At 49.4% G+C, this 13,547-nt stretch overlaps 6 protein-coding genes across 6 annotated transcripts; 3 read left to right on the forward strand and 3 right to left on the reverse strand.

Annotated features, from left to right (window-relative positions):
* Positions 1–387: 387 nt before the first annotated feature.
* FOXG_06190 (uncharacterized protein) lies at positions 388–1,476 on the reverse strand (the record flags this gene model as incomplete). Its single annotated transcript, XM_018384739.1, has 1 exon — positions 388–1,476. One exon carries the CDS (start codon positions 1,474–1,476, stop codon positions 388–390), a length of 1,089 nt encoding a protein of 362 aa, XP_018241891.1.
* Positions 1,477–2,018: 542 nt separating this feature from the next.
* Positions 2,019–3,239, reverse strand: FOXG_19202 (uncharacterized protein; the record flags this gene model as incomplete). Its single annotated transcript, XM_018399400.1, has 2 exons — positions 2,019–2,097; positions 3,052–3,239. 2 exons carry the CDS (start codon positions 3,237–3,239, stop codon positions 2,019–2,021), a joined length of 267 nt encoding a protein of 88 aa, XP_018241892.1.
* Positions 3,240–5,769: 2,530 nt separating this feature from the next.
* FOXG_19203 (uncharacterized protein) lies at positions 5,770–6,830 on the forward strand. Its single transcript, XM_018399401.1, has 2 exons — positions 5,770–5,983; positions 6,052–6,830. Exons 1-2 carry the CDS (start codon positions 5,897–5,899, stop codon positions 6,391–6,393), a joined length of 429 nt encoding a protein of 142 aa, XP_018241893.1. The 5' UTR covers positions 5,770–5,896; the 3' UTR covers positions 6,394–6,830.
* FOXG_06191 (uncharacterized protein) lies at positions 6,520–10,162 on the reverse strand. Its single transcript, XM_018384740.1, has 3 exons — positions 8,958–10,162; positions 7,074–8,908; positions 6,520–7,013 (listed from the first exon to the last, which is right to left on the reverse strand). Exons 1-3 carry the CDS (start codon positions 9,874–9,876, stop codon positions 6,951–6,953), a joined length of 2,817 nt encoding a protein of 938 aa, XP_018241894.1. The 5' UTR covers positions 9,877–10,162; the 3' UTR covers positions 6,520–6,950.
* A 115-nt stretch (positions 10,163–10,277) lies between these two features.
* FOXG_06192 (uncharacterized protein) lies at positions 10,278–12,480 on the forward strand. Its single transcript, XM_018384741.1, has 2 exons — positions 10,278–10,768; positions 10,815–12,480. The coding sequence occupies exons 1-2, from the start codon at positions 10,577–10,579 to the stop codon at positions 12,306–12,308; spliced, it is 1,686 nt and encodes a 561-aa protein (XP_018241895.1). The 5' UTR covers positions 10,278–10,576; the 3' UTR covers positions 12,309–12,480.
* A 198-nt stretch (positions 12,481–12,678) lies between these two features.
* Positions 12,679–13,365, forward strand: FOXG_06193 (uncharacterized protein; the record flags this gene model as incomplete). The annotated part of the gene is made up of 2 exons (XM_018384742.1): positions 12,679–12,877; positions 12,941–13,365. 2 exons carry the CDS (start codon positions 12,679–12,681, stop codon positions 13,363–13,365), a joined length of 624 nt encoding a protein of 207 aa, XP_018241896.1.
* Positions 13,366–13,547: the final 182 nt, after the last annotated feature.

Here is a 13,547-nt window from a genome sequence, read left to right on the forward strand (position 1 = left end):
GCACGATACCCACTAACCTTGTTTCACACCCGAAAGTCTAATCAAGCGACGAGGAAGGATATTCGTTTATGCAATCACCAAAAAAGACAAGTGGTTCTTTTTACTGGATTCATTATATGCCATTGGCTATTAAATCTAGATCCTTTGTCTGGATCGCCTCGCTCCGTGTCTAATACGGCAGATTCATCCTGCTCTATGGTATCCAGAGCTGATCTAGTTTTATCATCATACGTCTCTTTTCGTCCTTGGTCCTTGCTCAAAAAAATAGGTCACCAATTGTTTCCGGAACTCCAAACAAAGAAAATCAAATCCTCTTTCAGGGCCTTCCCGATCCAGCCATTCGTAGGAACCATTCTTCGCTAACCGTCAAAATAGGGCGCCGCTCGCTTAGTAGCATGTGTAGCCACCGTCGATGATGCAGTTGGAACCAGTCATGAACTTGGAAGAGTCTGAGGCGAGGTAGATGCAAAGGCCGTTGAGCTCGTCAACGTTACCCAGTCGGTTTTGGGGTGTCAGGGACTTCCAGATCTTCTTCTGGGCGTCAAGCGCAGGAACTCGGTTGAGGGCAGTGTCCATGTAACCGGGAGAGATGCAGTTGACCCGGATGTCGTACTTGGCCCACTCAGCCGCAAGGGACTTGCCGAGTTGAATGACACCCGCCTTGGAGGCATTGTAGCAGCTCTGCTCCTGGGGGAAGTTGACGATGGAGCCAGACATGGAGGCGACGAGAATGATGCTGCCGGGCTTTCCAGCGGACATCATGGCACGTCCAACGGCTTGAGACATGAGGAAAGAGCCGGTAAGGTTGATGTCGATAAGGCGACGGAACATGGCAGGGTCGTAAGTCTCAGCCTTGATGTTGGAGTCGGCGATGCCGGCAGAGTTGATGAGAACATCAGGGGCACCATAGCGCTCGACAACCTCGTCGACGGCAGCGTTGATGGCAGCACCGTCACGAACATCGACCTTGAAGAAGGAGACAGGTAGGCCAGTCTTGTCGTGAAGCTCAGCTGCGGCTTCGTCACCAAGCTCCTGGTTGGCGTCAAAGAGAACAATGTTCTTGGCACCAGCCTCAGCACAAGCACGAGCCATATGGTTTCCAAGACCACGGGCAGCGCCAGTAAGGATGATGGTCTTACCATAGACACTCATGTTGCGCATGGTGTGGGGGAGCTGCTCAAAGGTCTTGCGGGTGAGCGGCTGAACGATGTCACTCTCGTGAGAAGGAGCACGAGGCTCGCTGGGAACTCGAGCAGCTGCCTCGGGGACGTTGACTGTGTGCTTGTCACCAGTGCCTTGGCCAGCACTGTAGACTGTGACAGGAACCTCCTTCTCCCGGACAACGTTCTTCTTCAAGTTGGTGTCAATGACACGTTGCACAGGGGTGGCGGAGAAGCATCGCGAGTTCTTGGGGATAGCAACGGCAGGGGCACGAGTGGCGCGGAGGATGTTGCGAGAAATGGAGCAAAATGCCATTGTGAAGGTTGTGAAGGTTGGTGGTTGAGAATAGGTAGGATATGGGTATACAAGAACGGGAGTGATAGCGGGAGAAGAAGTGATTATATATTAGAAGGTCTTGGTCTTTGGTTCAGACACAAGTGCTCGAGCGAGAGAGGGGTATAGAGTGGAAGATGAAGATTGTAAAAGAAGAGTTGAATAGATGAAGGGATTCTCTCGATATATAGTCGAATGGTTGTGGGTCCGAAAGTAAATCACAGATAGAGTGTGAAGTGTGTTGCGGAGGTGGAGGGAGTGCAAGCAGTGAGAGCAATGCAGAGAAAACTCTAGACCTAGGCACGAAACTTTTTTTTTTCCCTTGTCGCAGAAGTTGTATGGTAGGGTCGCTGGGAAAGCTTTTACTTTGCTTGCCAGGTAGAAAGGTAAGGTAGACTAGGTGCAGAATTTAGTGTGGCGGTATGTCCGTGAGGAAGGCGAACGAATGGGTGTGGTGTGGTATGGTGTTGCAAGGTCCTTGGACTGTAAGCGATAAGGTACGGTGCAGATGACTTCAGCTAAGGCTAGAACCAAGGGATCTGCTCTCGTTTGGCGGCTCTGGGGGCTTCTAGTGCTTGTTCAAGGAGGGTAGCAGCGGGGGGCCTGGATTGAGAGAACAGTGGAACCGGGAGTAAGAGTGCAGGCAAAGATAGAATAGTTAGGTATGTGAAGTGCAGATCTCGCGGCAGGAAAACTCCGTAGTCCAAGAGTACGGGATGGACCTTTGGGCGGTGTATGGCAATGCTGTTTGTTCAGGAAAGGCACGTTTCGCTTGTTCCAAGTTTAGGTGACTGCGGGAGGACCGGTACTATTTTCGGGGCTCTTCAATAGCGACTCCAGAACGGCAATTCAGGTTATGCTTTGTTCGCTGTGTAGAGCTGATCTGAGATAGATGTCTCGAACAACGGAGATTCGGGCTTGATCTTCGGATCCGGGACTGGAGGCAAGCTTGGTGGCAAATGCTACCTGTGCTATGGTGCAGCAGAAACTTATCTCTCCAAGGTGGTGCGGAGAAGGTGTCGATGAAAACCTATAACTTGTTAGTCGCCATGATCGTTGAATTTGGCCACAGCAAAAAAAAGACCAAGTGGTTGGCAAGGTTCATGACGTGTTTAAGGCAATGAGAATAAGAAGAAGTAGTTTGTTAGGGACAACGTACAGCTTCAGATGAACTTTTGTTCGAAGCGAGAAAAGAATCTCTATGAAGTCAAAAGTCGTAGAAAATGCGTATGTGTGATGAAAGGTTATGGGGAACTAGCTCCGACCGGCAATGGATTTATATAGGTTCCATGGCATCCAGATATCCATACCTACCTTATGGCAGCTACAATACACACGTAGGTGGAGCAACCACCGGCACGCACGCTTCCTGACGCCCAAGCAAGGGAGAACGGTTCTTCACCGACTTCGGTGTAAGACGGTGAGGTCGGATTTATATGTAACAAGCAACTGTAGAAATGGTATGGAGGTACATTGGTACGGTTCCTGAATTAGAAGTTTATTAGTTCGGGTCTAAGAAAGGGGGTAGCACAAGCTGGACTCACCTCTCACCCTCACCTCACATCATGGAGGGACCGGGGCACCGATGTCGCATCAGCCGGGGGCTTCTTCCAAAATGTGAGACGGGATGGGAGATTTGTGATGGTCACAAGATCGATTGCCAGGGCCACTGACAGGGTCATTGCATTTCCTGTCAAGAGATTGATCAAAGACGAGACTTGGACTAGACCACTGCAGAGGCGCATTCAGGCACGCAGAGGCAGTACAATGTGGGGGAGCATTGATTACATGGTCTGAGACTCAACTAGTCTTTGTTTTGAATATTTAAATATGGGCTACCTCAGTACTTATGTGGGTTGTGAGAAAATTCTATGGTGTTTTACATATAGGTAGGCTTGACTAGTTGAGGTGAGATGGTGTTGTTTCCTCTTGCCTCGTCTTGAAAGTATTGCGCAAAGTTGGGTTACATAAGGTATTTTCCAAAGTTCCCAACTGACAATTGTATCATCAGTCAAACAAGGCACTGCTACATGTTCTGTTCTCAATCAATTGATAAACCTGCTATTGTACAGCCGGTCCGGGTTTCTTCTCTCATAACCCTCCGACTTTTTTTTTTATAGCTTTGATAACAACGTGGGGTTCTCCGCTGCTTCTCAATGCCCACATCAGAACATGCATATGCAGCTCTAATTCTGAGGTGACGGTCTAGAGGCAGCCTCTTTTCTCACCCTTCTATTACGTCTCACATTCACGTCTTTTCTTTGGAGACACAGATACAAACACGACACGACATCATTGCGCGTCCCTCTCTGTTCAACGCCAATCTCGGACAAACAGCCAGCCATTGACGCAGACGGTGGCACGGAAAAAGATAATTTGCACACCCGTCATCGAAAATCACACCCATTGTCCATGATGAATGAGGTTGAGAGCGGGAAACAAGCATATGGGGCACCCAAGGATTTGATGCACCAAGTGGAGAGAAGATCAATTAGAAACCCAGATCCCACGGGCAGCCGTGGGGAGCTATGGCGGCGGGTCGCGGGGAGCCAACTCCTAGCCTCTAGGGGCTCTTCGGGACGTTGCAGGGGTAGCTCTGGCTGAGGTGGGCTCCACTAGCATTTTCTCGGTAGCTATTCCTGGGACCCCCACCTTTCTCCCTCCCTCTCAACCTCCTCCACAGCGGGCGCTTACATGATGAGGTGGTGATGGGATGGGATGGGATGGGATGTGAAGTCTCCAACTCTTTGCTGGATAGCTCGGGCAAGAAAAGATCATCCACTCATCCTCCTCTCTCAAAACAAACAGAGTTGATGCAAGGCCTCATACAGTCCGAGCGTTCCGGGGAATGTTTTGGCCTTCACCCGCCTATTTCTAGGCTCTAGACTGCTGCCCACTTGGCTTGCGGCTGTCCGGCCACCGGCAAACAATTTGAGCACAGACGTGCACGTTGCCTCAACACCAAAGACAATCCAAATAGCAACATTCACTAACTTGTTGATGATGGCTGGCCTCTGAGCTAAACTGGCACCTCATCCGCTGGGGGCTTGCAGTAGTTAGTCTGCCACCAATGGGGAGGCGGCAGCATCTAACGACAGGCTTTGTTCCATCTTTTCTAGGCAGACGAATTCTTTTCCTCCACCTTCTAACTTGGTACACCGCTATCCACGCAACCAAAATACCTACTGCAGTCTGCAAGTGCTTGAATAATGCAATGTAATGTGCTACAGCTACAGCTTTCAGACCCGAGCCGAGCTGGGGCACACACGCACATACAGACAGACAGGCATCTGATGTTGCGCGTCCCCTGGACACCACGGAAGGTTTCAACTTTCAATCCCGGGTAACACGGCCGCAATCGCAGTGATGCTGATGCTGATGCTGATCCTGGTCCATTCACCACCACCATCCACGTCTTGGGTCGAGTCAGTACTTCCTCACCGAAACCGCTCCAAGGTGAGGGAGATGATAGCTACAAGACATAACATGTAGATACTCTTTCGACTTCGTCTCGTAATGAAACTTCATTCTGACCTTGGATTTCCTTGTTGTGTCAGAACCATATACTCACAAACACCCCTTCTACCCCCTACAATTCTCAAACCCCTCTACTCATAGTCATAAATAATAGTGCTCAGACTACTCACCTCTCGGTGTGCCATCCCACCTCCTTGGATAGACCAGGCTACACCTAGATGGCCAAGACAACCTTAACACTAACCCACCCATTGGCGCCCCCCATTCGTCCATACCACCCTGACCGAGAATGTTCTCTCAGTTTCTCAGTTCGTGGTCTGAATGATAGGAAACAATGACAAAGATAGCTTAGTTGTATCAGTGGGGGTTTGGTTTTTTTTTTTTTTTTTTCATTTACCAACTGTAGTCTATTCAATGGTCACAAAAATGACGAGATGAAACTTGCTACGCTTTGTTGATGAGCATGGCGATCATCATTTGTGACTTAATCGAAGCCAAATTTCCATCATGATGACTTTGACGGGGTAAACACCAAAAGACGGTGTATACATCAAACTCGTTATATTTTTGCTAACTCGTTTTATCGAATGACTCCGCTTGTACCCGTTCAGACGACAAAGCAAAAAAAAAAAAAAAAACAAGATATCAGACGATACTCGACTTTTCCCCTAATAGGCTGCATCGCTAATTCTGTAGGACAGATATTCTTGCGTGAGGCAGAGCGGACTTGGAGCTCCTTGGGTGACCCACTTGATCTTCTTCGTTTACAACTGATCTGATCAATATCTGATGGGGGCAATTTTCTGGGACAAGCACAAGCGAGCTCATCAAGGGTAAGAGAATCGAGGCACACTTTCAACAAGGCCTTGACATCTTGAGCTTGTGAACAGCGTTGGTCGAATGCTGTACACCACTTGGATCTACAATGTCAAGTGACTTTCTTTGTGTAAACAGTCTGACAATAAGCTCACGATATGACATACTACGTAGTATAAGCACTATCGAAATCAAGGTGCCTCCTGTCAAACCAAGTGATCGAATTGTACGAGGTTCACTGACATGTTGAGGCCCATCTCACAGCCAGGCACGCAATACCTTGCCCTGCAGCCCTGCCCTTGGAGCTATCGTGTGGTGGGGAGCTGTCAAGGGAACAAGGGGGCACCGGGTGCGCATGCATGCATTCGGGCGAGTTCCAGAATCCTCGCAGAAGCACGGCCCTTCCATTCCTTATCATCACCCATCACAGGCGTGCCCAAGTCTGGGGTATTGTGTGGACTGGACTGGATTTCCCATGTCGAACTTTACCAAGCTGGCGAGGATACAATGCATTTCCCTTGCTCCCTTTCCCCACATGCGCATAACGGCGGTTCCCGTATGTTTCGTATGAGCAGTTTTGCGGCTGATGATAAAGCCGAGTACTGAGATCTGGCGTCGAGATGTATGCACAGGAGAGGCACCGGCCCGGGTTTAAAAATGCGGTGATGGGAAACCAACCAGATGCCCGGGCCGGTAGTTGAATCTCCAGTGGACTTGAGGGTTGTTGAATTATATCGTCAGATACTTCGGCACTGTCTTTACTGAAGGTATCATGCCATGGAAGCATACTCGCCAGTATCACCTATACAGCACTTACACGTAACCGCACTGGATTCATCCCAACAGGTTCACGCGGCAAACACACAAATCGACAAAGATGCTATACAATTCTGCAGAATGCATACTGTTAATGTTCTTAGTCTTCGAGTTCAAAGATCTACCGCTCATCCAAAACCAGCCAGCCCAGAACGCCCACGGGCAGGGTATTAATACAAGTAATCCGTGTAAAACAACACATGCCATTCTGACCCCCACCAGGTTTCACTCATGCGAGGAAGCCTGTGTAAATCACTGCGAACAATGCCTCCTCAACACGAGGTTGCTTGAAAGCATGTCGTGACAACGCCCCGTCTTTTTCCATTACGCCATCCTGCGAAACTGCATCATCGGCCCTGATCGTAATTCTCAATATGGACCAGATCAAGGAGTGATGCAATGTAAGGGCTCTGCGAAGTTGATTAGTACAACTACTTCATGGCAAACGGTGATAGGGTTGATAGACATACCAAGGCCCTGTTCTCTGCAAGGATCTCAAACAGTCGCGGTAACAGAGGGCGGAAAAGAACCTCGTTCCAGCCTCCTATTTCACCCACTTTCTCTTGTTTCTTGACCATCTCTTCCTCAGCCTCCGTTTTGACCACATTGCGAGCAATGTTCCTTAGCACTAACGCAGCGCTGAGTGGAATACCAGCTGCCTGGGGCGGGAGGTTTGGGTTTCGCTCGTCCCGTGCTGTTGCAGTTTCCTCGAAGGTCACAGCCATAGTCTTGGCAGGAATAATCCATGAACGCTCGGGCTTTCGACTGAGCGCGTCGTTGGGCAATGTTGAAGAGATATGCGTGTTGATATGTCTCGCAAAATCCTGAAGGCGCATTTTGGTGGACTTGGGATAGCGGGAGCACTGATCCCAGGTACAAATGTATTCCTTCTCAACGTTGTCGAATTGCCCCCCTTCATTTCGCTTCTCTCCTAGATGGTCCACGAGGATGTGCTCCCAAAGCTTTTCAGGCTGAATGTAAAAGTGACCACATTTCTCAAGCTTATTGTTTGGATTTGAGGCCCAAAGGCATCGCCCGTACTCCTTGCCATCCAAGCCAAGAGGTTTTGGTCTTGCACGGATACCGTGGATGATGAACTTTTGTTGCGGATCGCCAGGCTCTCTAAGAACCTGCGCATTTGAATCCTTATATACAGACGTACTGTTCCGGATGAAGTCGGCAGGTGTGATAAGAGGCTGATTGATGACCTTAAGTGGTGCGACAAATGCGTTTTGGTAGGCCTGCCAGGCGGCTAGTTGTGTCACAAAAGAGTTATTGTCCTCCTCAAAGAAGCAGCGAACCCAACGGTGAACACGATCTGGCTCTTCAAGCTTGAGCATCTCCTGAAGAAGATCTTCAGGCATAGGAGCAATCTGGTCACGAGCGGGAATTCTTTGCTCGGGTACAAGAACAAACTCGCGTTGTGTCTTACGAGCACCATGAGCTAGGAGGCGTGCAAGATGGTCAATGAGGTTTTCTGGTGTCAAAGACCGGACCAAGGTGTCCACGTTGGGCACAACAGCAGTGTACTGATAGAGGAAATCGAGACACGCGTCGATAAGCTCATCATCGTTGAGCAAAAGCCAACTGGAAAGGCGCTGGAGCACTTGCCCAGGAACATTGCTTAGCTTGTTAGTAGCCTCGAGATTCATGGAGATGCGGCCGAGCGCCCGAAGAGACGTCAGAATGATACCACGGTCATCAGACGTCAACTGCTCCAACAATGTCCTATACATAGGGTCGTCTGACTCCAATGTCATGAACGGCGTCAACTGCTCGGCAATGTCCAGGGCAAGATGTTTCAGTTCCACAAGAGAATCCTTCTGCGGTAGGTTCAGAATGATACAAATGAGATCCTTGACGGGAGGGAAGTCTGATATGTTGTGAGCATTTTCCGGCAAGGTGACCATGTTCCGCAACGTCAGGACAGCTTCAGTGATCAGCACCATATTGTCCGCGTATGACTCAGTTTGCAGAATGTCGGGTACATCCTTCTCGATCAGGTTTTCGATACGCTCCAAGATATCTTTTGTCCCATAATTTCCATCGAGGGCGCTCGGATCACTAGAGTCATATGGAAGGTTCCAAGATATACTCCAGTTAACGTGGTAGAACAGATGTCCCACCTCAAGGGCTTTGTCAACTAGACCTTCGGCCAGACCTGGGAATGAATCGAACTTGTACTTATCACCTCGCTCAAACGATATTTTCACCAGATGACTGAGCGCAAAGGCTTGTTCAGCAGGAATATCTGATCGCAAAGCGTTCAAACACCTCATGTAAATGTTAGGGCCATCGAAACCGGCTAATAGAGTTAGTGGAAGAAAAGCACAAAATAACGAATGAATACTCACTGCCGGGTTGCATCGGTTGACGAGGGTCAATGCGCGGAGTTTGGCGTGGCTTCTGAAACTCGGTGGGCGCATTGCTCGGGGTTGGCACTGCGCGCAGTGTTAGAGGTTTAGAAAATCGCGGCTGATAGGCAGTGACCAAGTTGGATGTATTCTCAGAGTTAGTGGGATGGTGAAGAACTGAGGGACCTCGATTTCCCTGGTAATTCTGTTGTTGGTGCTGCTGAGGTATGTGCATGTTTGGGTGATGCGAGGGGGTCTGAGGAGGGTTGGCGGCTGGTGAGTTGGTACTGCTCGCATGGTGAGCAGAAGAATGTCGGGTTGTTCGTGAAGGTCCAGTATCCGGTTGAAAGATGACACGCTGAGGAGGTGCCTCACGCAGTCCTCTGGATGCACGCGCACTGGCAGCAGTGTCTGGCACAGGTCGCTCGCGGACGGGTGTACCATCGTCTCCCGAGGCCGCTGAGTCTGTGGCACCAACGTTGCTCTCTCTTTTCTTCCCCCAGAAATTTTCCCTTGTGCGTGACAACAAGCCAGCGCCTTTAGCCGTCACGTCCTCCAGAATATCCTTTGGTGGTGGTTCCTTTCCATGTACTGTGCTGATCTCAAACGCAGCCAAGTTTTTGTAGAACTTCTCCTTCAACGAGAAGGCAGTGGAGGCTTCATTGTTAGAATATATGCCCAGCTCTGACGCCATACGTCGCCATGCAAGCTTCTCCTCCGAGATCTTGTCATAACCACCACTTTCCACGACGTGATTGAAGACCTTGAACAAGTCAACATGCGTTGCGCCGACCTTGGGCTCTGGGTCAAGTGTCGTTCCTCGCTTGGCATGATAGTCACGGAGTCGCGACATAAAGTCCTCGTATTCGGGCGTGCGATCTATCGTGTGCGGCGGCACCTCATTGCGAACGGGCGCCATATTAAGAGATCGTGCGGTGAACTGATTGTGCGCGGGTGGATGAAAACAGAATACGAAATTCGCAGTCGCGAAGAAGGGGGAAAGGTCCCTTGTCGTCGAGCTGTGTTAAATGTCGTGCAGTCACGAAAGATACCCACGGATAGGCGCTTCCACCCAGCGTCTGAAAGGCCTCAATGACCTCTATATCGATAATTGGCTGGTTTTAGAGATACCGTGGGTGCTTGCAGCTTGATCCACGATTCTCAAATCGCATGGGTCAGTCGCTGATAGTTTGGTTTGGCGCGGCGCGTCGAAGTCTTGGGGGTAAGATTGCGCTAGCTTATCTCCACGTGACCCTTGGTCACAATGGAATTTGGGAAGTTCTCTTCTTCGGTAGCTAGGTAATCAATTATCCCTTCAACCCCAATTTCTCCTGCCCAAAGTTGAGTTCGTTAGATCCTTGATGTGGATGTATCGATTTTTACTTAATCGGCTGGCAAGAAGGATGGGCAGGCGTGTCGGGGCAGGTAGTACCTACTTGCCTCCTAGATATTTATCAAGTGCTTCGGAAGGAGAAGCCGAGTCCTCAAGTTGAAGACCAATTGCATGGCACAAGGCGCGCATGACTTTATCTCTGTGAACTACAACCCAAATCCGATCAAACCTTTTTCTCATTTAATCTGCAGAGTACCTATGCAGTCTTCCATTTTTAAGTTCTATCATGGCTGGTCCCCCGACTCCTGTGTCCGCGTGCCCACTCGTTTACTTAGAGATCCGCGATGGAGCGTCCGCCAAAGCTTACAACTCTTCCCACCCACACAATGCCTTCACTCTGACAATCGAAGGCGAAAGGCCGATCGGATCAGAGATGGGAATCTTGGTTCTTTTGATTCATAAAGGGAAACAACAAGTGGTACGGACTGGTGGTAATGGGCTTGAGTGGGAGGCTAATAGGCCAGGTTTCCCTTCGCCTCAGCGAAATAAAAGGAGGATCACCGTCCTCTGCAGACATCATCAGCATCAACAAGCAAACTAATCGAATCTGTGTATCTGTACCCAAGAAGCCTCAAGCGCTCCTCGCGCAGTTCGAGGAAAAGAGAGATTTCAGTGTTGCTGTATGCTTGCTGCAGAGGGCTGGGTTCTTCGCCAGCGAGGCAATACCAGCATCTCTTCTAACAGTTCCTCCTCAGCCTGTATCTCAAACACACGATGCCATGTTTGACATAAGGCCACGACTCTCTTCAATCACGCCGCCGACTCTATTGCCTCCGAATGATTTCCAAGGAACTGGTGCTCCACCTGACTTCTCGTTCACCACAATGTTGAACGCTCCTTTTCACCCTTCGCCATTTTCGACTGTCCCGACCTCGCACATTGAACAGACACAAAGAGCGCAGCCAATGCCTATGCAAAGATATTTTCCAGGGACTCAAATGCGGCATACAAGTCCAGTGACGGCACAGCTCAACCCATACCACATGTTCCTTGAAAGAGACGGCACACGCTCACATATACCTCGCGTTGGATCACCTCTGAGGTACTCCTTTAACTCGAGTCCGCCTCCGACACAGTCACCCATTGGTGGGGCCGACATGGCGATGCCTCTGAATGTGTCCACCACAGGCTCCGATGCTCAGAGTCTCTCAGTTCGTGAAAGTTCTAAAGTCGGCTCTTTTGAATGTTACCCGGACGTTGCTACCAAGAGCTGTAATACGCACGCAGGCTTGAAAAAAGACCTTTCGCCCGAACCGTACCGTCGACAGCCGCTGCACGACCAGGACTTTCGCAAACTGATGCCTCGGCCCAGACAGTTGCCATTTGATTCACGCGCAAAGACCGCCGCGCCATACAAGAAGCCTGAGGCGCATGTAGGTATGCGATCAGGGCTTGAGAAATCCTCCGACTCTAGAAAACCCTGGGGATCTCCTAGCCAATCTTTAAGGACAGATTCAACCAATTCAGGGAAAAGCCAAAGCACCAAAGCCACGTACAACACGACAAATAAGAGGCTAAATCAGACGAGTCACAGAGTTCTTGCGTCGGAAAACACTGATAATTATTCTAGTGCAACTAGCAGTTTTGAAGACCATCCTCCCGGTTCTAATTCGGTAGGCATGTTTGCGAGTGTGAAAGCAAAAGATGATATGTACAAGGATGCCGAATGTCAGACAACCCTCCCAAAAAGCTCGAAAGCTTCAACTAGCTCGCAGAGGTCCTCATATTCAAGACAAGAAACCTCGGGCGTGGAGGTCTTACCATGGGTTATGCTTACTGACTACAACATGTTGAAGGATTTGAACCAAGCAACAGCCCTGTTGTTTGAACAGTTCGAACAGGATATAGCCAGGGGCGGTGACGCAGCTTTGCTTGCACAGTTCTATTCAAAGCAACTATGGGCAAGACGTAGAGACTTCTGGTATAAAAAGCGTCAAGTCATCGTCGGCGGGGAGTGACGACTGATTGGCGAGTTACCTGCCATATGAAGGGATAGTTAGAGGTTAAAGGAAGGAAACTCAGACATTTGACTTTATTACGGGAATTTAAGTGCTTGTAGGCAATTAACGTATTGCTGAGACTGACTCACTGTTCCTAATATATGAATTGTACCCACCACGCCTACCTCAGACTCTCCCGTCTCCCCCATTCAACAACTGACCGAACCCCTTTAGGTCCTTTGTCCATCGAACTTATCACGGCATCAAGACGCCCCTTAATACCAGGCTTATTCAAGGGGCTCAGTATTCTTGCGAAAACTTTACGCATTCCCATTGGTTAGAGTTAAGCTGCATTTCTTTCTGTATTGCATTCATCCTAGCTGCCACGATGTCTATATCCGACACAGTCCTACCAAGCATTGAAGACCCAGATTTCCTTACAACCTTTCCGAGCCCGGCCCCCAGTCCCAACGACCGAGAGACGTCCTACAGTCCCGATATGGAACGGCTGTTGGATATGTTCCGCGACATTGATATCGAGAAAGTTCGTGACATCCAGGCGAAACAGATACGCGAGTCCACCCATCGTAAGTTATAACTTCACACGTCTTACCAGAGTACGGGTATGTATTCTAACTATATAATTACAGGCATCAGCAAGCGTCTTGCTGGTCGTTCTGGCTGGTTTTGCGAAAAGCAGGGCCCGAGGAACCTCTTCAACGATATCCGTCTCAGCAATACTCAGGAGGCCATCAACAAAGATTTTCGTCTCTATCGAAACATCAGCCAGCATCACGGTGCCCAACACGCGCTGGAATGGGCCGAGCAGAGGGGTAGCAACATCATGATTGTCAGCCGTCTTTCTCGCAGTATGGGCAAGCACCGAGGTCAAAGCAGACTCAAGCTCTGGACCAGGTTCCACAAACACATACGCGATGTTATCAACCAGCGAATACAAGAGATCGAGATCGGCAATGGGGAGCTTACGAGAGTTTTCTACATCATTCAGGTCACAAATTCACCCCAAGAGGTAGCCTGGCACCTCATTCGCAAGCATCCTGGGACATGCACCTAGTTCAGTATCTGGGTAGTCCTGTGCCACAGTTGGGGCATTCCAAGGTTGTATTATTTGTAAATGCCCTTGAGTTATTGAAAATGGTGTTTTTTATTGGAGCTTTCTATTAATACACTCTCACGTTCAAAGGCAATCATAGTTCACAAATGTCAGGTCTGAGGAGTTACCTGCTACTGGTATTA

This window comes from Fusarium oxysporum, chromosome 2, assembly GCF_000149955.1.
Source record: "Fusarium oxysporum f. sp. lycopersici 4287 chromosome 2, whole genome shotgun sequence".
NCBI lineage: Eukaryota > Fungi > Ascomycota > Sordariomycetes > Hypocreales > Nectriaceae > Fusarium > Fusarium oxysporum.